General features: G+C 36.5%; 1 protein-coding gene across 4 annotated transcripts in view; it reads left to right on the top strand.

Moving 5' to 3' along the window:
- ADAMTS3 (ADAM metallopeptidase with thrombospondin type 1 motif 3) overlaps window positions 1-25,778 on the top strand; it is a 261,316-nt gene that overhangs the window by 95,892 nt on the left and 139,646 nt on the right. For all 4 annotated transcript variants that reach the window (XM_038556298.1, XM_038556297.1, XM_038556299.1 and 1 more), the window contains one exon: window positions 22,201-22,357. In XM_038556298.1, the coding sequence (XP_038412226.1) occupies window positions 22,201-22,357 (157 nt within the window). The remainder of the gene's footprint in view (window positions 1-22,200; window positions 22,358-25,778) is intronic.

Genomic DNA, 25,778 nt, shown 5'->3' with positions numbered 1-25,778 from the left:
TTGATCTACAATAAAAATAACTTTTAGATTCTACTATTTTACTAGATTTTGCTGCATGATTGTCAAATGGGATTCAGACCTTTGTCCCTTTTGAAATGTGTTTGAAAAATACAGTGATGCTTAACTTAGACCTTTTGCCTATATGATGCTTTTAAAAAAAATATTTGATGCTTTTTTTTTTTTTTACATTACTTGTATCTATTATTCTTCCAGGCAATTACAAGTGACCTTTATCAAAATTGTGGAGTTTGAAATATTAGTGGTATTTCATTGTAAAATAGCTTGCTTTTTAAAATTTGAAATAGATAAGCTATTAAATCATGCTCTGCATATCTTCTGAAATTTTGCACTGACATTATGGGATCTATTCCTTTATAAAAAAAATCATAAATATCCTTCTTAATGAGCTTACAGACAATTAAAGAGTGAAAAAACACCTCAAAAAATAAAATTGGAGAAGGGAGCCACATTTTTTCTTTTAGGGGATTACTGCTTTTGGAAATATATTTTAAAGTTTCAGCAAACACCTTTTCAGAAAATGATTTATTTAAACAAAATTACTATGCCAAGGTAAGGCTTATACCAGTAACATAGCAACTGTAGGTACACATTTAATTTTGTGAGAAAGATGGCAAGAAAAATGTCTTGAGCTTGAAATGAATGCCCGTTGCCAATTCAATAATGTAAAATATCTCACATGAAGGAAAATCACTGGTTACGATGGTGATTTCTTATAACATTCTAATCTAAGTAATATGATTTTGTCATTCATATTAAAAAAAAGGATCTTAGGAACTGTTAAAAGATCATACTAGTACTGTTAGTTGTTATATATATAACATTTAAGAAATACTTCATCTAAAAAAAGGAAAAAATGATGGAAACAGATGACTGCATTATTTGACTACAGACTTACTCATACACAATTTCATTTAAAAGGAACTAAAGGTGATGGAGGGAAAACATGTGGCTTGGCACTTGAATGTCATAAAGCAAAGTTAATATACTGTATTCAGTAAGGCATTTTAAAAAATGAACTAATTCTAAAAAAATAAAATAAAAATGAGCTAGTTCTCAGGAAGCTAAATATTTTTTTGTTATTGTCCAAGGTAGTTACTGTGATAGTCAGGATTCTGGTTGCATTTTGTGAATAAATACTTAATACAATGGTGCATACTACTTTTCTTTCAAAAAACAAATATATTTTAATTGCCATTTATTAAATTATGTTGGTTAATTCCCAAGGTCCCAAACCACAGAAAAATTAAAAATAGCTTAATTTTGACTTTTCATAATATACCATATCAAGCCTTTACTTTGTGTATGCTTAGGTATTTGCTAATAAGAAGATTCCACTGATTTCAAATTAGTACATTATTAATTTGCACTGTATAGTACTCCCACCTTAGAATTCTGCCTACCATAAGACCCAACCTCAAAGTATGTGAGTCAGTAGATGTTGTGATTTTAAGTAAGTTGATCTTTTAAATTTTGTTTTAGCACTGCTGTTCTTAGAGTATAATACGGAGAGCGTGACCAGTCTTCCTTGGTTTGCTCCAGACTAAGGGTTTTTCCCAGGACATGAGATTTTCGTGCTAAAACTAGCTAGAGAGTATTATGCTAAGTGAAATAAGTGAGTCAGAGAAAGATAAATACCATGTGATTTCACTCATACGTGGAATTTAGGAAACAAAACAAATGAGCAAAGGGGAAAAAAAGAGAGCAAGGCAAACCAAGAAACAGACTCTGAACTTTAGAGAACAAACTGATGGTCACCAGAGGAGAGGTCAGTGACAAGGGTTAAAGAGATGATGGGGATTAAGAAGGGTACTTGTTGCAGTGAGCACCAAGTAATGTATAGAAGTGTTGAATCACTATATTGTACAACTGAAACTAATATGGCACTGTCTGTTAACTAACTGGAATTTAAATCAAAATTAAAAAAAAAAAAAAGAAACTAGGATAATCCCAGCAAACCTGACAGGTTGGTCACTCTTTGTCCTTGACTTGACAGAGATTCTGTGAGTTCAAGATTTTTTCCATAATAATGCTCTAAAACATCATTTGGTTCTATCGTTGTCATTCTCATTCAGGTATACAGTTGAGTTTCCAGAGGCTTCAAGAGGTGTGGTAGATATTACAACAGATTGAATTCTGAAGCAAGTGGGAGACTCCAGCTGTCTTCTATTAAGTCAGACCTAAAAAGATTTGCAGAAATATAAGACAGGGCACGCTTTGCACTAAATTTTCTTCATTTTGAAAATCATGGTATTTTCATAAAATATATTATTTATTTTGGCATGTACTGGACTCATTATTTTTAAGTGAATTAAAAATATTTCATAAATTTTTGCTTTAATTTTTAATAGAATACCAAGAAACATAAGCTATACAAACATAGGCCCTTTGGGGTTCCTCAGTAATTTTAAGTGTAAAAGGGTCCTAAAACCAAATAGTTTGAGAAACACTGCTTTAGAATTTTTCTATATGAAAGAAGGAATAACATCATACATTAAGCCTTACAGCAGGCTGTGTTTATGGGACCATGAATCCTGGTCTTAACCCTGGTACTCCTGTGTGCAGCCACACTGCTCCCCTGTGCTCTAATTTTCATACATATAAGGAAAGGTGCTGTCAGTTTACTCTGGCTGAATCACAATAGCTGAAACTCAAAGGAACAAAAAACCCGGAACACTTGTGGGAATTCAAAAGGATAAAGCAGTTACATCACACTTAACAACCATCCGATTTAATGGAAAGAATCATATAAATAGTAAGGGTAGGTTTGTTTTCTCCAAACTGCCTGTATTGCCTGTATTTTGCCATTGACTGCTATTAGTGTATAACCTATTGTAATATTGTGTTAATATTAATGAACATAATAAATATACCACATGACTTTACCTAGCTGGGTGAGACCAGAAGGACTTCTTGTTTTCTTCACTTTGCGGGCCCGAGGTATCGTTAGTATTGTTAGAAATAATCCAAGCCACATGGATCTTGGAGAGCTCATCCTAGTATTGCTTCTGTGGTCATGACCCCCTGGAGGACTGGTTCATAGTGGACCAATATCGGGACCTGGCCAAGAGCTTTGGAAATAATGAATATTGTTGACCACACGACCTTGCAGAATGTATTTGGTGTCATTTTTTCAACCTAAACACATACTTGAGGATAATCAATAGTAATAGAAGTTGGATTCAGATCATGGCCACAAAGTCCATGGACTTGCAGATCCATGGGCAAAAGACTAGGAATCTGATCATCTTTCTTTCCATAAATTGATATAGAGTTTTTTTTTCTTTTTAAATATCCAGTTACCTTGAGAATATTTTAGAAAGTTGGTTGACAAATCTTTGATGTCAGGTAGTTCTAGTGCTGCAGTGCTTCCATGATGATTCTTATTAAAAAGATTAATTTTCTTTCCCAAAGATGACTTCTCTGATGAGATTTAGAGATAAATGGTTATTTCTGTATGAAGGGGTTTTGCAAAATACCCATGTTACAACCGTTAGCTCTACTTTTAATTGTTGCCTTATTGAAGAATGTCTCATAATGTGAGCAGCTGGGCAAACCCGACACTTGAGGTAATGCACCCATTCATGGAACATTTATGGAGCACCTCCTGAATGCCATGTACTATCTTAAAAGAGCTGACAGCCAATTAGAAGTTTCAGAAGTTAACATGTAATTTTAGCAGAGTAAATATAACTATCCACAGTTTAAGCAGAAGTTAGAGTTTGCTGTATCTGAACTGTGAAATGTATTTCTCTTTATTCTTTAAAATTGAACGATGTTCCTTTTTCTTTTTTTATACATGTTCAGTGTTGAGAAAGTCACGTAATACAGGACATAAAAGTGACTTCAGTTGACATCTGGATACATATCCAATCCTTATATTCACAGGTTGCATATTTACAAATTCGCTTGCTTGCTAATATTTATTTGTAGTACCAGAGTCAACACTTGGGTATGTTTGCCAGCAGTCATGGACATGCATGGAGCAGCAGAAATTTAGAGTTGCCCAAATGTGCATGTTCCTAGTTGAGGTCAAACAAGGTAACTCTCTGCCTTCCTGGTTCAGCTTTCCTACTGCAACAAGTATCTTTTTTGCGGTTTACTTAGTGCCACATTTTTTGCAGTTTTATGTTTTTTTTTATTGGTGATTTCATGGCTTGAAATGGTCCCCAAGTGTAGTGCTGAAGTACTGGCTTATATTCTTAAGCACCAGAAGGCCATGGTGTGTCTTATGGAGAAAATACATTAAGTAAGCTTTGTTCAGGTATGAATTATAATGCTGTTGGCCATGAGCTCCATGTTAATGAATCAGCAATGTATTTAAACAAGTTGTCTTTAAGTAGAAACACCTCACAAGCAGATTATATTATTGATTGCTTCATGAAAATGTTGTGACCAGAGGCTGTCAGGAATTGAATCTTTTATTTCCCTTAGGAATAATGTTCAGCATTTGCTAGTTCAGTGTTCATTTGTTCTATATGAAATGAAACTACCATGATTAATGAGAATAGACTGTATGTCTTTTAAGGGATTTTTATATGCATATACACATAATTTTTAAAACTAAAATGAAGTAGAGCAAACTGTCTGTGGCATTTTCCTATTTGCTAAACAGTAGAGGTCAGCATCTTTCCTTGGCAGTACAAGTGCATCAAGAAAATTTTAATATGGTTATTCTATAATTGAAATATTTAATCCTTATTTATTGTTCCACTTGGTACTTATAAATTTAAATTCCTACAAATGGAAATGCCAAATCAAAGGATCTGTGAATTTTTAAGAAATTTGATCCAGTGTCAAACTATGCTCCTGAAAGGCTGTAATAATTTATAATTCCAAAACTGACCTGTAACAGTGTTTGTTTCTCCATAACTTTGAAGAACTGAGGATTACTTTTTGGTTTGAATCTTTGCCAATCATAAAGAAATTAGTGGGGGCCACCTTAGAATTCTACCTACCATAGGACCCAACCTCAGAGTATGTGATTTTTTTTTTTTTTTTTTTTTTTTTTTTTTTTTAGAGTATGTGATTTAGTTGGTTTTCAGTGGAGCTCTAGGATTTGCATTCCATTTGGGTCTAAGATCTTTTAAATCACAAATGAAAGAGGAGAGATCACAACCAACATCACAAAAATGCAAATAATTATAAGAGAATATTATGATCAATCATATGCCAACAAATAGGGCAATCTGGGAGAAGTGGATAACTTCCTAGAAACATGTAAACTACTGAAACAAACAGGAAGAAATAGAAAATTTGAATAGACCCAATACCAGCAAAGAAATTGAATCAGGAATCAAAAATCTCCCGGCTAACAAAAGTCCAGGGCCAGAGGGCTTCCCAGGGGAATTCTACTAAACATTAAAAGAAGAGTTAATACCTATTTTTCTTCAACTGTTTTATTCTGTTCTATTTCTCAAAAATAGAAATGGAAGGAAAACTTCCAAACTTATTCTATGATGCTGGCATTATTACCTTGATTCCCAAACCAGACAAAGACTCCACTGAAAAGGAGAATTACAGACCAATATCTCTGATAAGCATGGATGCAGAAATTCTCAACACTATACTAGCAAATTGAATCCAACAGTGCATTAAAAGAATTATTCACCACTATCAGGTGGGAACTATTCCTGGGCTGCAAGGGTGTTTCAATATTCGCAAAGGGTAGAAAGAACATCAGGTTAGGAGTTGAAAGATAAGGGCTAAAGTCCTGACTGTGCCACTTGCTATATGACCTTGGACATCTCATTTGACTTCAGTCCTAGCACAAGAAGGTTGTAAAGATTGAGTGAGCAAATAAATAAGGAATGAGCTATGTAAATTTAAACTGACATTGTTATCACTGTTGTACCATATATGTGGACTTTAAATACTTAGATGCATAAGTATCCTCTCTTGGGGGCACTGCATACATGCTGAATGGAAGTGAGGCTCCATTTGTTTATAGCAATTGAATCTCGGGATGCAGACCAGCATTGGCCTCTTTATTCTTTCCTTAAGTGGCCATTTAAAGATCAGGATGTGCTCGAGTTTGAAAGCAGAGGCTTGTCATCTGTATTTATTTGATAGTATGTATGACCAGCTATGGCCAGCTACTCTTTCACTAGGATTTCACCTTCTTTACTAGTCTAGTTGATTGACGTACAGAATAGTGATAGGGAGCAAGAGAGGCCAGCCATCCTATAAAAACCTTGCTTTATTGGTAAAAACATTTTTTTTCCTTAATCTGTACTCATATCTCTGTGATTGACTTTTACAATTTAAAAAGAATAAAAAGCACTAATTGGCTGGCATACATAATGGAAAACACATCTCTTGTTCTTTAGAGAATATGTAAGAAAGAATAACTATAAATACTTTGAAAATCCTTTACACATAAGCATATTACTTAGCAAAGATTGTGACATTGAGAGACATATTTCAATTACAGCACGTAACTTCAATAAATTTTGTTACAGAATGATGCCATATTTGTGTGAGGTCACATTTTTCATATAGCACAGGGGTGCAAAGACAGACTCAGAAGGATTAAATAACATTGTATGAATCACTGGACTCTGTGCCTAACAAATATTAGATCAATAAATGTGGCTATTCAAAACAACAAATGCTTTAGCCTCATAGTGTGCCAGAGTCAAGCTTAGTTTACGGCAAGGTCTACCTTTATTGAGAGATAAGCCTTCTCCTTTTCTTGAAATGGTACAGAGGGAGAGAGGGAACTAGAAAAAAGTCTTTATCCATAGAGCTTGATAGTGAACATAGGCTGCTACTGAACTAGCTGGAGAGATGCTTTAGCATTTTAATGTGACTTGCAGGCAGGGTGTGGCTTTTGATCAGGAGCTGACATTAATGATCAGGGTCAGTTGTGGTTAAAGCTTGTTTTTTCCATCATCAGAAGATCATCAGGGAAAAAAGTCAGTATATTTCAATACTGTAAAATGTTTTGGGCTGTTTCAGCCCTTTGGCAGCTTCATAAACAGAGTCGGGTTTCATTGAAAGAATGAGAACTGAGAAATATATGTTCTTTTATTCCAGCTGAGGTGGCTGCTGTTCCAAAGGAGAACTAGTTTCCGAGTGTTAATTTTAAGAATTGGATATTGTTATTTTTTTCATGAAAATATTATAAATATCATAAATAACTTTTCTGAAAAGTATGAAAAGTTTGGCATTTATTTTCTTTTGGTGTAAGCTAAATATAATGACTAATTTAGACAATGTAAAAGGGAAATTCCATTATTGGTTGTTGGTCTCATTGGTATGAAATGAAGTGGAAGGACTCCAGGTGATTTCCAAGATCACTCTCAGGTTTAAAGTTCTGTCATTTTTACTAGTTCTCTTTAATACCTAAGTATAATATTCTTTATTTAAGTTTTTAATGTAGTGGAGTAGAGTATCTGTTAGGATCCTGATAGGGAGCAGTGACATTCTGTAAGACTTTCATGAAGGGACTTTCTAAAAAGATGTGGGCATGGATAAGGGAACCGACATGCAATGATGAAGCACCCAGAGCCTATCAAGAGGTGGATGCTGTTATTGTCCCAAGGCCACAAAGGATAAGGTATGGAAATGGTCTTAAAATTGGGACCATGGTAAAGGGTACCTGAGGTGTACCACTGTCAGATCTGTGGTGTGACAGGGAAGGAAAATAGAGACAGATACCTAACGGTTCTCTTCTCCCATCCTTTGACATGGAGGATGCTGAGAGAGGGTATTACAGGCCAGTCTAAGAAGTGGCATATGTCATTTTCACCCACATTGCATTGGCTGGTGTCTGGATGTACCTATTTGCGGAGGAGGCTGGGAAATATAGTTCTCCTGAACACCTAGAAAAATGAGGGAGAATAAAGGGGAAAGGAGAAAAAATGAGTGGGAAATATCAGAAAGGGAGACAGAACATGAGAGACTCCTAACTCTGGGAAACGAACTAGGGGTGGGGGAAGGGGAGGTGGGCGGGGGGTGGGGGCAACTGGGTGACGGGCACTGAGGGGGGCACTTGGCGGGATGAGCACTGGGTGTTATTCTATATGTTGGCAAACTGAACACCAATAAAAAATAAATTTACACACACAAAAAATGAGGGAAACACAGGTACTGGTGAGTACCAGCGGCCTCTGCTACGGAAGGATCAAAGTTGTCTCTAACTTTCTGACCTGAACACCTGGTGGATTGTGGTTGGTTAGGAAGCTGTCTCTAGGGCTTTCTTCTCATCTGTTGATTACTTTATCCATAATAACTCTTGGCTTTTTCTCTCATTACAACTTGCCCTTCAGCGGCTCTTTTTTTTTGGTATATTTAGCATATACACATCTTGTGTTTCTCTCCCCTTGAATATCTCTATTCCTTTATCTTGCTTTATTTTTTTCATAATACTTCTCACTATATGAAAATATATCACTTATTTGTCTATTCTCACTAGTATTTTAAGCTTTATGCGGTTGTGACTTTGTCATATTCCTCACTATACCCCCACTTCCTGGAACAATGAATGACCCACAGTAGGGACTCAAAAGTTTTTGTTCAGAGGAAGTATCACAAGATTCTACGAGTCATTGTAGCATCGCATCATAGTTCTCTCTTTGCATTCTTATTTATGCCCACTGGGTGTTCTATTTGCATCACTTCTGTTTCTCTCCTTACAGCTTTCCCTTTGTTTTCTTTAGTTTGATTTATGTTTTGCTTCATTGGTGTTTTAGTTAGTCTGATGAAAGAGTTTTCATTGATATTAGCAGAAACCACCCTACGGTCTTAACAGTCCATGTTCCATTTTTTTTCCATGTTCCATTTTTAAATTCCCTTATATGTTCTTGAGTTTCTAGTTGGTTGCTATTATTTGTTGTTGATGCCTCCCAATTTCCTTTGCTATTGTTCCCACTCAATTTCTGTTATAATCTCTTGCCTCATCTCAGGACCTTTCTGTTCCAGCCAGACTTTTCCCTTGAGTTCTTGTAACAGTTTTGGAAGCTTTGTCTCTATCACTAGACCTTCCCTGTCTTCACTATACAACCTTGTCTAAACACTTAAAAATACTATGTAAGGATCAAGTATTTGCTTTTACTCTCTAGGTGTTCTTTATCTATCTTAACTCGAACTCCATTCTTTCAGTTTTCCATCGTTGTGTACCAAACCACGCAAAATTAGGGTGTCAAATAACAGCTAATTTATTATGTTTATGGATTTTATGTGTCAGGAATCCAGAAGAGGGCAAGCGTGGATGATTTGTCTTTGCTCCAGAATGTCTGGGTCCTCATCTGGGAATGCTCAAAAGACGGGAGTAATTTGAATGGCTGAATGTTGGGACTTGATGGAGCTGGGTTCTTCATTCACATGTGTGATGACTGGGCAGAGTGATTAGAAGGCTTCGACTATTACCAGAGCACCTGCACTTGGCCTCTTCATATGGCTTGGGCTCTCAGTGTGGCAGCTGCTTCTGAGAGGGGACATGTAGAGAGTATTCTTTGGGACTGAGGCAGAAGCTGTAAGGCTTCTCCCTGTCTAGGCTTAGAAATCACCCAGTGGCACCTCTGCTTTATTATTTTGATAAATATAAAAGTGAGTCCTAAAAGCTGGTCTGGATTCGAGGGAGGATGGTTAAATTCTACCTCTTGATAGAAGTGTCAAGGTCATACTGACAAAACCAGTGTGAGACGGAAGATTGTGTTGTAGGCCATCTTTAGTAAATAAAATATGCCACATGGACCTGTATCTAAGTCATAGGATTTCTTCTGTTTAACTCAGTGAAGTTGAAATGTCCTGTGACCTTGTTACTCAAAGTGTCATATAGGGATCATAAGCATGAGTGTCACCTGGGAGTTTATTAGAAATAAAGAACCTGAGAGCGTTGAATCAGACTCTGCATTGATAACATCTCCAGGTGTTTCATTTATACTTTAAAGTTTGAAGAACACTGTTCTAGGAAACATTGACCATGATATGGACTTGCCAGTATCCACCCAATGGCAAAAAAAACCCAGCAAGTGCTGAAGGAATAGTTGAACTGATCGGGGTTGAACTCCAATTTACAAGCAGAATTTCTATACTTCAGATGATACCTGTCATTACTAAATTTTAACACTGTTGATATTAATTGTGACCTACATTATCTTTTCAGGATCAGTAAATATATCTTCAGTTTGTGTCCTCAAAATGTAATATGCACAATCCTAGGTTTAGTGATTAATCTCCATGACTCAAGAAGGTTAGGAATGATTATGTATTTTGATATTATTATAATGCTATTTTGAATAATTTCTAAGATAAAAAAGCTAGATTCTTTTGGATTTTACATTCTCCTGGAACTACTTTTTAATTGTTGAATTTAAAAAGCTTTTTCTTTCCTTTGTTAACTGTTATTGGATATTTTCTACTAACTGAAAACATATGATTTTTAGTTTGTTTCTTATAACTTTTTTGTTTCTTATAGCTGTTGATTTAAGACACCCTGACTCATTCTACAAAACTCTTAAAAAGCTTAGAAATGTATACATATTTTATCTTTAGTGGATAGATGACTAATATGTATTTTAATTATACAGAGTTCAATTTATAGATTCCATTTACTCATGTTTCCTTTAAATAACCATCTTCTTAAATTTTATTTTAGAGTAAGGGAACAAATATCCAGAAATTCATTTTGATTGGCACATTATTTGTTAAGCAGGTTTTCTCAAACTGTAATTTCCAGACTACTACTATTTGCAGGATCTGAAACGCTTGTTAAAATTGCAGATTTCTGATCTCCTTCCCAGTCCTTTTGAATCAGATTCTCTGGGTTGGAACATGGAAAGTCTCTGAGGTTGGGACCCAATTTCTTTGGCACACTAAAGTTTGCGACCTACTTTACATTAGTCTTATAATTACATTTTAAGTTATTTATCATGGGAATAAGTGGGCCTGAGGATGTTGGCAGGGAACAGCCTTTCAAATTCCCATCTTTCCTGGGAACTCTAGCATTGGAAGATGATTTAATTGGAGATCATTTTAGAGATTATCTAGTAAAACTCTTGTAATTTTTCAGATTATGAAACTGAGCTCCAAAGAGTTTACATGATTTTTTGAAAGTCATACTAGTCAAAGCTATGTCCGGAACCCAAATCTTGTCAGCCAAGCTAGGTTCCTTCTTTATGCTAAGATGAGGTAGGTTCATCTTATCTTTAAGCCTAATAGTTAGGTATGCTAGTAGGTTAATGGTAAGATCATAAAGGAAATCTGGAGCATTTAGTCAGAAAACATCCATTGGTTTTCTGAATTGTCCTTGTTAATAAGATGAATGTTTGTAATCTTTGATTCTTATCAGGGCTTTAGTCAACTAATTTAAGTTTTTTCTTAGCAGTTTTCTTGTATGTCCTTAGAAACCTCATTATGACAAAGGGAAATTACTAGATAAACTGCCTTAATGTGAAAATTCAACATAAGAAAACAAATCAGATACATTAGGGAGTGATGTATTCTCTTTATGAAGAGGAATGAAGCTTTTCTTTTTTCTTTTTTAAAAAATTTTATTTCTTTATGAGAGAGAGAGAGAGAGAGAAAGAGAGGCAGAGACACAGGCAGAGGGAGAAGCAGGCTCCATGCAGGAAGCCTGATGTGGGGCTCGATCCTGAGTCTCCAGAATCAGGCCCTGGGCTGAAGGCAGCGTTAAACCACTGAGCCATATGCTGCCCTGAACTTTTCTTTAAATGAATACTGTATTTTATATGCCATAAAGTCTATAAATGTCAAACACTTATGAAAATCATTTTACTAGAGATTTTTTTTTTAAGATTTATTTATTTATTCATTCAGAGAGAGCAAAGAGAGGCAGAGACACAGGCAGAGGGAGAAGCAGGCTCCATGCAGGGAGCCTGACGTGGGACTGGATCCTGGCTCTCCAGGATCACACCCCCGGCTGCAGGCGGCGCTAAACCGCTGTGGCACCGGGGCTGCCTCATTTTACTAGAGATTTTTAAGATTTTCTGAAAATGAGGATTCAGGGAAACTTCTCCTCCCACCCATCTTGAAATTCAGTCTCCTTCACATCCTTCTCCCTCATCCTTCCCTATTGTAGCCCATCCTTTCTGTAACTGTACAAGCACAGTAGCTATGGGTGAGCACAATATGCCTACTTTCTTTATAGGTTGTTCAATCACTACATTGACTTTAAAATAGCAAAAGATACTTAAGAGTATTGCATAATTTTAGTTTTTCAATTTTCTTTTCCCTTTTAAAAAGATTTTATTTATTTATTCATGAGACACACACAGAGAGAGGCAGAGACATAGGCAGAGGGAGAAGCAGGCTCCCCTTGGGGAATCTGATGCAAGACTTGATCCCAGGATCCTAGGATCACGATCTGAGCCAAAGGCAGATGCTCAACCACTGAGCCACCCAGGTGCCCTATAGTTTTTCAGTTTTCTTCCATTAAGAAAATTCTGTGACTTAACATTGTTGGATATTTTACTCTTATGAATAGTTAGCACTGAACTTATCATAACTGTTGAGACACATCATACCAGCATATTTGTGAAATATTGGATAACACTAGCCATTGTTAATATATTTAATCCTGTAATTTATACATTTCCAGAAAACTATACTATACTTTCTTGTTTCAAATTAAACCATAATGTTGCCTTGGTTTTAGCTTGAAGTATATAAGGCATGTGGTTTCATTTAACAAGTACCTACCTGCTTCATTATGAAAAGATACGTGGCAATTTATATGTATTCACACAATAAGATATTAAAAATAGAATAAGTTAGCAAGAAGGAAAAATAAGAGAAGGGAAACTGATGCCCAAGAGAAAGTCAGTATCCAAAGATTCATGGCACAAGATTGTTTAAAAGTTAGAATACAAATTTGACTTTGAGTTTTCTTACAGATATTACTAGTTACATAATTACAATGCTCATGAAATAGAAATGAACCAGTTTCTCAGCGGAAGCAAAATTGTTCCTATGACTAAAATCTGAGAGATTTTTCTTCCTGGATTCTCAAATAGCAAACAATGTATGATATTGAGAGGAGTCCTCAACAACAAACATACTGTTATTACAGTAGACTTCTCAAGATTTTTTTAGTTACCATCTCCTTCAAAATAGGTCGATGCTTGAACTCTGCGTAGCTGGATGAAAACCGTTTTATTAGGAGCCCAAATAACCGTGGCCTGGCTTAACTGAGGTAGGGGCTGGTAGTAGTGATTAGAGCTAATAAGAGGAATTAAAATGAATGTAGAGAAAGTCCTTTAGTCTTCAGGAAATCTTCCTAGAATTTTATTTCTTGCAACCTAGATTTTGAAAAGAATCAGGCAATAGAGAGTTGGAGGTTATGCTTTCTAATTAAAGAACTGAATTGATTCTGTCAAGTGTTCCATTTGCTGTAGCAGTTAATTGAATCAATATTAATTAATTGAGTCAAGATGGTATGATGTCTCTCTCTCTCTCTCTCTCTCTCTCTCTCTCTCTCTTGATTTAGGGCTCTAATCATAATACCTGCCTGACTGGAGAGCCTGTTCAACCCCTTCATAGAGCAGATTGTGCAAATACATATTTAGTGTTATCAGTTTGCTGGGTATTTTGTTAGATGCTGTAGAGATTCAGAAGTCATCCAGGAGGATCATTGTTGAATGAAAGGCCAGCCAAACCCAAATATAAATCTGGAATTTAATGAGATTTATTTTTTCATTCAACTCACACATTACTTGGCATCTCTTAATTTCCAGGCACTTGCACAGTTAACACAAATAATTATAATAAAAGATTGACAGTAATAAGTACCATAGGCATAAAGATAAGATGCTGGAGTCCAAAATAGTAAAAATTACTTCTGGCTTTGGAAGAAGGGAAGACTATGGAAATCAATAACATGGCTTGGGGAATATTGTACCTGCTTCTTAATTTTCAGAAACTCTCCAAATGCATCCCAATAAATAACTTTCTTTAATGTAAAAAGGAAATGCTGCTTTGGTTACTGAATACAGCTTTGAATCAGTTCTACTCACTATGTTCTTGCCTTTCTCAACTATTTTGTCTTCCTCAATGACTCCTCCTAAAAATATTTGGGATATGATTGAAATGCCCTTTGAAATTCAGGAAAAATTAGGAAATCATCTTCATATAAGAACATCTGTCCATTCTGATGATAAAATGGAACCAGGCAATATGTCTATAGGTATATTCATAGAATAAATGTTGGAGGAAGCAGCATAGTGAAGTGACAAATCTCAAAATGTATTTTCAGGGAAACTTAGTGAATAGAGATGGAGCTATTGTATCACTAAGGCATAATGGTAGTCTTTCTTGAATATTGCATTTACACTTATTCTCTCTCACATACACACATAGCATTAATATAAATTTTCTCACTGCCTCTTCTAGATATTTCAAACATAACTGTTTAATTAAACTAGTCTAAAATGTTATAGACATTTAAAAAAACAAAACAAAACTTAATAGGCATTTGAAATTTATTACTGCTTTTTTATGCTATGACCTAGTATAACATGGTGATCAATTTAGCACAAAATAATGGATATTTTGTTAATTTTAGCTTCAATAATGTGTTATATTATTTGGCATGTATTTCCTAGCATCCCCCCAAATCTACCTGGTTTTACTCTCCTTCCTTAATAGATTCAAAAATCACTGCAGTAAAATGATATTTAGGTGTTACAATAAAAAATGGAATGTTTCGGGCAGCCTGGGTGGTGCAGCGGTTTAGTGCCGCCTTCAGCCCAGGGCCTGATCCTGGAGACCTGAGGTCGAGTCCCACGTCAGACTCCCTGTGTGGAGCCTGCTTCTCCCTCTGCCTGTGTCTCTGCCTCTCTCTCTCTGTGTCTGTGTCTCTCATGAACAAATAAATAAAATCTTTAAAAAAAATGGAATGTTTCCATAACATAAGTTTTTTAGATTATCTGACAGAGTTGGATATTTTGTTGGAACTCTTTAAAATATCTTTTATACTGATTTTTATCTTAAACCAAGTTAACAGTTTAGTCTTTTCTTAGTCTTTCTTATTATTGACATATAGAGACTTGAATTTTACCTTTTTTTGTAGGGCTTTATAGTTTACAAAGGGCGTTCATAGACATTATCTCATCTGAAACTCCCTGTATCCCCACCCCCTTACTCTTGTTTGCCATTTACACTCTGACAATAATTAGGAAACCTTCTAATCTGGTTTATTAAAATTGGGTGTCAAATATGACCGTGAGGACCCCTCCTAGTGAGTAAGGAGTATGGCCTTTGTGATAGCTGTTTCCATCCTCAGAGGCTATTTGGCTTAATTCTGGATTCTTGGCAGTGCTTGTTGAGTGATGTAGCTGGAAGAGTTGACCAGATGAGAGGGGAATCATGCAGCTGGCTTTTTAGCATAGATCATTGTTTTATAAATATCCCCTCCAAAATGCTGTCAAAGGGCCCGTGTGAAGACTTAATTAAAACAATAAAATGTGTTTAATGTAATGTGCCTAAAGTTATCCGAAACATCATAAATATTTTAAAACTTCATCTGTGTTAAATTTTAGGAAATAATTGGAGAAATACAATAAATATTTCCTGAATTGTTACATGGGATTAGAGAATGGTAAATAAATGTGGAGGGCTTTGTGTCATAAAGGGAGATTTACAAAATATTACCTTGTTATCATACATCACTTAAGTAACACTGAAGATGGGTTAACATGATTGCATCTGTTTCACAGAATCTTCTAGGACCATATGTCTTCTTATGTGTGACATTTCTAAAAACTCCTAAATTATAATCTAGCAGTTGTAAATACCTGGCAGCACAGTACATAATGCCAGTACTTGAAATGCCACAGTCTGAGACTTTTTCATTTTGCATATTGGGTTTTATTCCTCTAAGTCACACTGTGGTATTCTACTGTGAAATAAAACTGGGGATCTGAGAGCAGAAGTGTATTATTCAATATTGGGGTGTAACAGTGCATGGTCTTTGAGCTTCCAGCAACATTCACTGAATGCAGGACTCCCTAAATGAATATCTCAGTGGATAAAAGATTTGACTTAGTACTGAAGATTTGATGCTTCGGGGGTCTTGTCTAAAAACATGAGTACTTTCTGAATAGTCACCTTTTATTTGGTAGCTACCAAGTGAGAAAAATTGATACAGTGTGGTAGGAAGAGCAGCAGAAAAATCTACCCATAATGACTGACTAGGATCTGAAATATATGTGTTTTGACCATTTCCTCTTCCATAACTCTCTGTAATATTTCTTCAGCCCCTGCTATTCTAATTAGATACTTTTGTTTGTCTGATTTACTTCCCATAGTCCTTTTTTGTGTCTTCTTTACTCTAGTTACTTTTATTTTGATTAAATTCTCTCCTGCCGAGATGCACGACACTAACATTTTCCTCCCATCTCTTCTTGCCATTCCTTTTCAATATCCTTTTAAGATGTTTTATTTTCACTTGCTCATTTCTTACGTTAATTTCTTCTCCCACGTTCCCTCAAATATTAAACACCTACTTTGGCCCAGGCACTGTTCTGGGCCCAGGGATGCAGCAGTGAATGGGACAAAGCCCGTGCTCTTGAAGCTTATGTTCTGAAAAGGGTGACAGTCATCAGGCTAGGCCTTGTTAAAAAAGCAAAAACCAAAGGAGTCAGTAAGGAGCCCATTGCGGCTGGAATGGAGCCAGCAACAGTGAGTAAGGAAACAGGCCTAAGAAATGGTGATGCCAAGAGCAGGGGAAACCCAATGCACCTCAGTAGAATTTCGATTATTCATCTGAGTGAGAAGAGGAATCTGTAAAAGCAGAGGAACTTAGGTTTTTAAAAAGCACCAAGTATTTGTTTTGTCCTGTAGTTACTCTTAGTTTCTTTTTCTTCCTTTCTCCTTTTCTCCTCCCATTGCCTCTTCTACCACCTGGACTTTTACTTAGCCTCGTGTTGCTTGCTTTCTAGTCTTTCTTCCTTCTGGGAGGTAATCAAATCAGTCTTCCCAGACCACTTTGTTCTCATCCACTGATGCACTGTTGTGGTCGTGGTTCTCCATTCTATATGTTAAAGCTCACACTTGAGGGACACAAGTCCTCTGTTGCTTCCTTTCCCAGAATTGCCCCACATAGACTCTGCTCTGAATGGGTGGGTTTCTCACTGTCCTCAAGCATGTGTTGGGCTTTTGCCTTTTAGAACCTTGCTCACGCCTCAATCGTCTCACTTCTAGTGCCTTCTCTCACACCACCTTGTGAAGACCCTGGTGAGGACCACTACCAGTCTGAAAAGCTGTTATCCCTTCACTTATCCCATTCATTCCTGTAGGTTTTCACTAAAAAAAAAAAATGTGTTAAAGACATATTTTGTGTTCATAGTGGTGCTGGTACCTAAGGAAGCAAAGATAAACAAAGTGAGTCTACCTTGAGCTGACAGTGCTCTTGAGGAGATGGAGGATTATAAATGTAACATATAGGTGAAATGACCTGGAGTTTGTGTTAAGAGTCATAAGAGAAAAGAGCACACTGCCCTGAGTCAGAATGATGGGCTAAGGGATCCCTGGGTGGCGCAGTGGTTTGGCGCCTGCCTTTGGCCCAGGGCGCGATCCTGGAGACCCGGGATCGAATCCCACATCGGGCTCCCGGTGCATGGAGCCTGCTTCTCCCTCTGCCTGTGTCTCTGCCTCTCTCTCTCTCTGTGACTATCATGAATAAATAAATAAAATCTTTAAAAAAAAAAAAAAAAAAAAGAATGATGGGCTAAGATGGATCCAATTTTAGACAGGGGCACCCAATGTAGGTAGAGGTAAGGAAGTCAGAAAATCATTTTTAAGGAATGAACATTTTAGCTGAGACTCAGAGGATGAAAGATAGGCAATGAAGGAAAGTGCGGTATGTTGGAAGAAGAGCCTTCTACGTAGAACCAACAGCATTTCAAAGGTCTGCGGCAATAAAGAGCTTGGAAATATCAAAGGAAAAATGAAAAGGAACAAAAGCCCTTGAAGGCCAGAACATAGTAAGCCAGGGGAGAGTGGCACTGCCTGAGGGGCATGGGTGGGGCCAGAGGATGCTGGCCTTGAAGCCCATAGTAAGGAGTGTGGTTTGAAATGCAATGGGAAGCAATTTAAGTGTTTTAAGCAAAGACGTGAGGTGATCTTATTTGAAGTTGAGACTGTCATTTGTTCATTAAAATCCGCTTGTCTTTTCTCCCTGAGCACTTGGCCGGATTCCATTTCCTGGTTCTCTTTGCAGTGGGCTCTGAGCCATGGGACTGTATCTTATGCATAGAAGTAAGTGGTAGTCGGAAGTACATGGTACTTCCATGACTAGGACTGACTCATAAAAACCTCCCGTGTGGGCTTCCTCATGCTATTTGCCTTCTCACGGGGCAAACTTGGGAGCCCCTGTTGCAATGGTAGAACCCCTGGCAGCCTGGATACCTGCATGGCTGTGTGGAATGGAACTGCCTCCCAGCTGACCTAGAACTGTCCTGAGCTTTTATGGGAGCCAGAATGAAGCACCGGATGTGTCAAGCCTTTACACATTCTGCCCATTTGTTACTACATTCTAGTGTGTCTGAAATAATATGATAGTTTGAAAGAGCAGTTTGGCAGCTGTGCTGTATGAGAATGTGAGACAGTGTGAACAATAGCAATGGCCAAAGTTCTCATGCGGACTAGAGAGATTTCAGTTGAAATATTAGGTCATTCCAAATATAGAATCAACAGCTCCTACTGACAATTGCTGTGTGTGTGTGTAGTAAGCTTGTGGGGAAAAAAAATCTCACTTGATTTGACTCTCAAGGGAGATATCACTTAACTTTTTGGGCTTTGCATAACATACATACTTCACTGAATACCTGCAGACATATATTTTGTTTATTTGACTAAATTGTCTTAAACTAGAGGGCAAACAGACCAGAAGCTTTTATTTACTGTGGTGTCTAATATAGTGCTTTTTTAAAAAGATTTTATTTATTTATTCATGAGAGATGCAGAGAGAGAGAGAGAGAGGCAGAGACATAGGCAGAGGGAGCCACAGACTCCACGCAGGGAGCCCCATGTGGGACTCCAGGATCACGCCCTGAGCTGAAGGCAAAGGCCCAATCGCTGAGCCACCCAGGCATCCCTAATATAGTGCTTTATATGAGGTACTTTTTTCACTAACCTTTGCTTAAATTAGCGAATAAAAGGGTAGGCTCTCAGATTTTTTGGCCATGGAGTTATTGGAGGTCATGTGACCCAGCATTGCCTTGCCATTGATACCACCTCAACTTGGCGTAAATTTTCATTGCCTTCTAAGGGAGAGGGTTAGCTGTGTTAAATTTTTGTATTACCTGTGTTTGCCCAATCATAAGGGAAACAGCATAAGGAAGCCCCCATGGGAGGTTTTTATGAGCTATCCCTATTCTTGGTATTCACCACTACCACTTCCCTGGGTAGGATACAGTAACATGGTTCACAGCCAACTGCAAAAAGAGAGCCAGGAAATGGAATCTGGCTTAGTGGGGAAAGTAGTATCATGGGGCTTGGGATTTGAATGTTTGCAATAGGAGATATGTAGAAATGTTTTTTAATGGCATGTGAGCTAATCCTCACTGCCTTCCCATCACTTTCAAATGTCCCCACTAGCCATTGCCCAGTTCTCAGAGTTGCTTCATTGACCACTATTTCCATCCACAGTTAGGCACTCATCTGGGAGAATCATAATTTATGGAAAGTCTCAAGATAGGTGGTTTCTGTGATCCAGATGAGCAATGGTGAGGTCTGTAACTAAAGTGGTGGTGGAAAGAGAAGGATGGGATAAGAAAGTAAGAAACCTTATAGAACATGGTGACTGGATGGATTTGGGGCAAAGGAAAGATGAGAATAAAGATGAATACCGAAGTCCCATGCTGATAAACCTCAATTTATAAACTTCAGTGTATATCAACAGACCAGTGTTATCAAGAGAAAGCCAGTTAATGCTGCCTACCACCAATGGGTGGCATTAATGATGAGCCAGGACATTTAAGGCTTGGATGTGGTTCTGTGTTTGTCCTTAGTTTGAATATGTTTTATGAACATTATTAAACCATACATGCCTGAGAAGGGTAAAAATAGTGATGTTGAAATTACTGATATAAAGAGACATAAGGATAGGGCACCGATGCTAAAGAGATTAAAATGACAATTGGTAAGCATGAGAAGAATGTTGAAAATTATATTTGTAGAGGAGATCCATTGACAGTAGGAATAATTCCAAAGGGGAAAGATGAATCAGGCCCCTTGTGAAAAACACTGCATTTCACAGTACAGGAGGAGGGGAAGAGGGATTAACCAGAGGAGAAAACAACTCCAAATAGGGGAGTTAGGTCTTGAAGGTCAGCATTGATATCGAATGCCCATTAGCTCAGTGTTCTTTTTAGTGAAGGCTGGAAGTTTGTTCAACAGGGTGAGGATTAAGCATGGTGAAGGACTTATGGTGATATTTTCTTGTGAGACATGGTCACATAAATTCAAAGGCTTTTTTTGCACAGCGTTGGGGTGAGTGTAGAAATGCATATGGGGACACCCTAGCGCCTAAGACCTCCCTGTGTGTGAGGCTGACACAGTGGAAGGAGAGGATAGAGCATGCCAAGTGGAAGAAATCAGAATGGAAACCAGGGAACAGAGTTGAATGCAATACAAAAACTATAGTCAGAGGCTTATTTGCTGCAAACAAATGCCATTTGGTAAGGTGTACCCTACCCTTTCCTTTCTGTGTTCCTCAACGGAGAGTGGTGGAACCATTAGATCAACAGCTAGAAGGGATGAGAATTCCCAAGGCCCAGCCTATGTTTCATAAGAGCAAGTGATCTCATAATTTGAAAATATAGAAGAGGTCAAGGGCTTCAGAAGAAAAATAAGACTGACTTCTAGATCCGATGTATATCTCCAAAATAATTACGATTCCCACACTAGCACATTATTTCTTGAACTTTATTTTCAAATAAATGTACTGAAATTTAAATTAATATTACATATTAATGTATGATCTTTTTTTTTAATTTTTTTAATTTTTTTTTTTATTTTTTATTTATGATAGTCACACACACACACACACACACACACAGAGAGGCAGAGACACAGGCAGAGAAAGAAGCAGGCTCCATGCACTGGGAGCCCGACGTGGGATTCGATCCCGGGTCTCCAGGATCGCGCCCTGGGCCAAAGACAGGCGCCAAATCACTGCGCCACCCAGGGATCCCATGTATGATCTTTATAGTAGAAATATGAGCTGTAATTACTTGACTATAATGTAGATGTGGTATCTAATGAGGAGACAATTTCAGACAAAACCATAATTTCTATTCAGCTATAGTACTGAATATAGTCCTGGAATTTTCTAAATAGAAGATGAAACAGAAAGAAAAAGAGTATAAATATTAGAGAGGTAGAAGGCAATGAACACAAGCATAACTGTTTTAGTATGGAAGGATGAGGCTTGAGGAGGGAAAAATATGTATAAAATCATCAAGTTAGATTAAGATAGGACAAACAGGAGTTAGTTCTTCAAATTAATAAATATTAGAAATGCAGGGTTTCTACTGAAGCTTAAAGAGGCTATTTAAAGGAAATCATTCGGGATCCCTGGGTGGCGCAGCGGTTTGGCGCCTGCCTTTGGCCCAGGGCGCGATCCTGGAGACCTGGGATCGAATCCCACGTCGGGCTCCCGGTGCATGGAGCCTGCTTCTCCCTCTGCCTGTGTCTCTGCCTCTCTCTCTTTCTCTCTCTGTGACTATCATAAATTAAAAAAAAAAAAAAAAAATCATTCTTCTCATATCATAGTGGTATGGAAAGAAAATGTGAATGATTTAATACTAACTATGCATGGATAGCTCCACAGTGGATGTTTATGGGATATTAGAGATGTTTCTTGAGTTTCTTTCCCCTGCAAGATTTCATTTAGAGATATAATACCAAGTAGAATATATAAATGTGCTTCTTTTGCAGTCTGATGAAATGTATACATTTTGTGATTTTCTTATTCTTATCCTTTATAAAGTTCTTATTATACCTTGAATGAATTATTTTATTCCTCCTACCATTTATGAATTTCTATCTTATATGAATTACTTACCCATTTTAGATTTATAGCCAAAAGTAGAAAGAAAAAGCATTAGTTTTCACAAATTATAATCTTGCCATTTAAAAAGGTACTTGTGAGCTAAAGATGACAGATACTTCTTTTTTTTTTTAAAAAAATAACACATTTTATGCTTTCTCTAGGCTGGAATGATAAAAAGTGATAATGATGAGTATTTCATTGAACCTTTGGAAAGAGGTAAGCAGATGGAGGAAAAAAATGGAAGGATTCATGTTGTCTACAAGAGATCAGCCGTAGAACGGGCTCCCATAAACATGTCCCACGACTGCCAATACAGAGGTAGGCATCTTTGACAAGGCTTGATAATTAACCTTAATTTTAAGATATGATGAAAACAACTCTCCCAATCAATTAAGAGAGTGTGATAGTCCTGTGCTCTTGCATAATGTGGAGGTAGCAAAAGAAGTTTATAATTCATGAAATATGGCCCACCTTTTTTTTTTAACCACATAGTAGAATATATGTTATTGGTATTATTTTATTCCAGTGCATTACTGTGTTCCCAATATGTTTGTTATTTACGATTTCTTTTCAAGTTTCACATTGAAATTTTCCTTTCTCTAGCTTCTGTTAAAGGTTGAAAATATTTTTGCCTTTGAGAAGTATCTAAATTATGAATTATTAGTATTATTTTCAAACCTTTAAAATGAGATATATTGACATGGCAGAGGGATAAATATGTGATAGACACATTTGAAAATAAAAATGCTATTTGACTTTAAGCTATTTGTCTATTTTGCAAACCTTTTTGACAATATGGGAGAGAGAATGAGTTGAATGATTCTGCCAAATTTTATTTCAAAACAGGCTGGACCACTAAAGTCAATTAATATGGCATGTGAAGCTTTTCTAGTTTTGTATGTTTCAATGAAATCTGAGAATAATTTGTTATTAAAGAGATGTTTTTATAAGTTGGATATAGAAGTTCCCTTTTGGAAAAGAAAGGAAATTTGCGAATCTATGTTATTTTAATCAAATTTCAAGAAGTCTGTATTTACTTTTGTCAGTCCAACTATCTGAATTAGAGATAATAGAAATTTCCCCCAGAGAAATGTCAGGAATATAAATAATCTTTTTTTTTTAATATTTTATTTATTTATTCATAAGAGACACACTCAGAGAGAGAGAGAGAGAGACAGAGACAGAGAGAGGCAGAGACACAGGCTCCATGCAGGGAGCCCAACATGGGACTCGATCCTGGGTCTCCAGGATCACGCCCTGGGTTGAAGACGGCGCTAAACCACTGAGCCACCTGGGCTGCCCTAAATAATCTGTTTAATTTAACAATCTAGATTCTAGATTAATGATATCTTGCCTCTTGAGAGTTGTTATCTAGTTAGGTTGATTTTCAGATACCACATTTCCCTTAATATGCCATACTAATGGAATAGTACAGTTTGTTTGTTTGTTTGTTTATTTATTTATTTATTTATTTATTGGAATAGTACAGTTTAAAATAAATTTAAAATTGATGTGGTCTGCAGAGTTTTTGAGAAGTCTCTGATTTCCAGCAACAACACTGAGTTAATAGATGCAATACTGTAATATATGTCCCTATCCTAGGGGAGAACTGTGGTGTAATTGGAAGAGAGTACACTGTTCATTTAGACAGATGTGAGTAATAGCTATAAAACATCAAGTTGTTCTGTTGCCTTAGATTAGTAATTAACCTTTCTGAGCCTCAAACCTGAGGCTGTGAATAAAGAATTAAAATACATTGCACAATTATAATAATAAAAATTAGAAGTAATATATGCAGATTGTTGAATTTAGCCCTCAACAATAATAGATGGCTAGTCGACGTTAGCTTTTGTTATTGCTATTAGTTATTAACATCATTCATTTTGTACAAAGATTTACATGTTATGAGTTTTAATTAAAGTCGAACAGTTAGGAATTGCTTGCCTTTGTATTGCAGACATGTTCCTCTTAGTTCTCATTCATATTTTCACTTTTTAAAAATGTCATTCTAAATCAGAGAACTAGTTGTGTCAAAGGATAGATAGTAGGATACAGTACTTTTTCTATAGTTTAGTTTTTAATAATATCTAATATCTTTTGTGAGGCAGTGGTTAAATATCTTTTAGACAAGCATAGCCCACATGTTAGAGAATTGTATTAGAGGACTGGAAAGTCTTAACACATAAGTCATTATGACTTTTCTCCCACTTGCTCCTTCTATCATGCCTATAGTCTCAAAAAGCTGTACTCTGTTGCTCCATTTCAGTCCCTGAGGGTATCCATTTCTATAAATATCAGTCCTGGTACTTTTTTAGTAGTCTGATATTTACAGAGAAGGAGAAAAGATTTTTTTTTTTCAATTGAAATAAGAAAATTGTGAGAAATACCTTTAATACCTATTGTATCTTTCTTTTTTAATTTAAATATTTTATCTAAATTCAGTTTGCCAACGTGTAATACATCATTAGTTTCAGATGAAGTTTTCAATAATTCATTAGTTGCGTATAACACCCAGTGCTCATCACATCCTATGCCCTCTTTAATGCCTGTCACCCAGTTATCCCCATCCTCCTACCCCCCTAGACCCCCTACTCTCCTTGTTGCACCTCCTCTCCAGCGACCCTCAGTGTTTCCCAGAGTTAAAGAGTCTCTCATGGTTTGTCTTCCTCTTTGATTTCAGTTTCTCCTTTCCTTATGGTCCCTTGCACTATTTCTTATATTCTGCATCTGAGTGAAACTATATAATTGTCTTCCTTTGATTGACTTATTTCACTTAGCAGAGTACCCTCCATTTCCATCCATGTTGATACCTGTTGTATTTTTAGATGCTAGATAAGGGAAAATAATTTAGTAGTGAGGGCTTATAAACTTATAAGAATGAGATGAGTTTAAGGCAATTTTGGATATTACTTTAGAAAATTATTTAAAATATCAAGTAACATCAGCTTCATCTTACTCTGATTTGATAATAAATTGTTTTTAAGAATGTAGACCTTGGGATCCCTGGGTGGCTCAGAGGTTTAGCGCCTGCCTTTGGCCCAGGGTGTGATCCTGGAGTCCGGGGATCAAGTCCCACATCAAGCTCCCTGCATGGAGCCTGCTTCTCCCTCTGCCTTTGTCTGCCTCTCTCTCTCTGTCACTCATGAATAAATAAATAAAATATTTTTTAAAAAAGAATGCAGACCTGAAGACTTTATTTTTAATTTTTCAATTGTGAATAGAAGATTGCTTTATAGTTGAAGAAGGCCATAAAATACATTTTGGAAAGGTGTTCAGAAATCATGGGTCAAAGGAGGAGGAGTTCCTTTTTTAATTCTTAATTACTTTAAAATTTGACCCAATATATAACATAGAATGTTCCACGATAAACCTTAGTATGAGCTTAATGAATTTTATTTTCTTATTTATGAAGTTCTGATTGAATCGAGTTGCTAGTGGTTATCAATTTACTTCCTTCTGAGAATCCCAAATTATAACTATATATTTCAGAAGTGTAAATGTCTTCCTAGGGCAAAAAGACATTTAGATTCAGAACTTTAAATACTATACTTAACTTTAACATTCTTCTTTTAACTTCTTGGTCTCAAGACTGAGAACCAAGCTTTTTCATGGATTATATACTTTCCAAGTGAAATTAAGAATATATTTTTATGCCTTATTCCATCAATCTAAAATGTAAAGCTGAACATATTCTAGGTTTAGGAAAGTATATTGATTTCTAAATGAAAGCTCTAGTAAC

The sequence above is a fragment of the Canis lupus genome, chromosome 13 (assembly GCF_011100685.1).
Source record: "Canis lupus familiaris isolate Mischka breed German Shepherd chromosome 13, alternate assembly UU_Cfam_GSD_1.0, whole genome shotgun sequence".
In the NCBI taxonomy this organism is placed as follows: domain Eukaryota; kingdom Metazoa; phylum Chordata; class Mammalia; order Carnivora; family Canidae; genus Canis; species Canis lupus.
The sequence above is the reverse complement of the archived record's forward strand: the minus strand, read 5'-3'. Positions and strand labels throughout refer to the sequence as shown.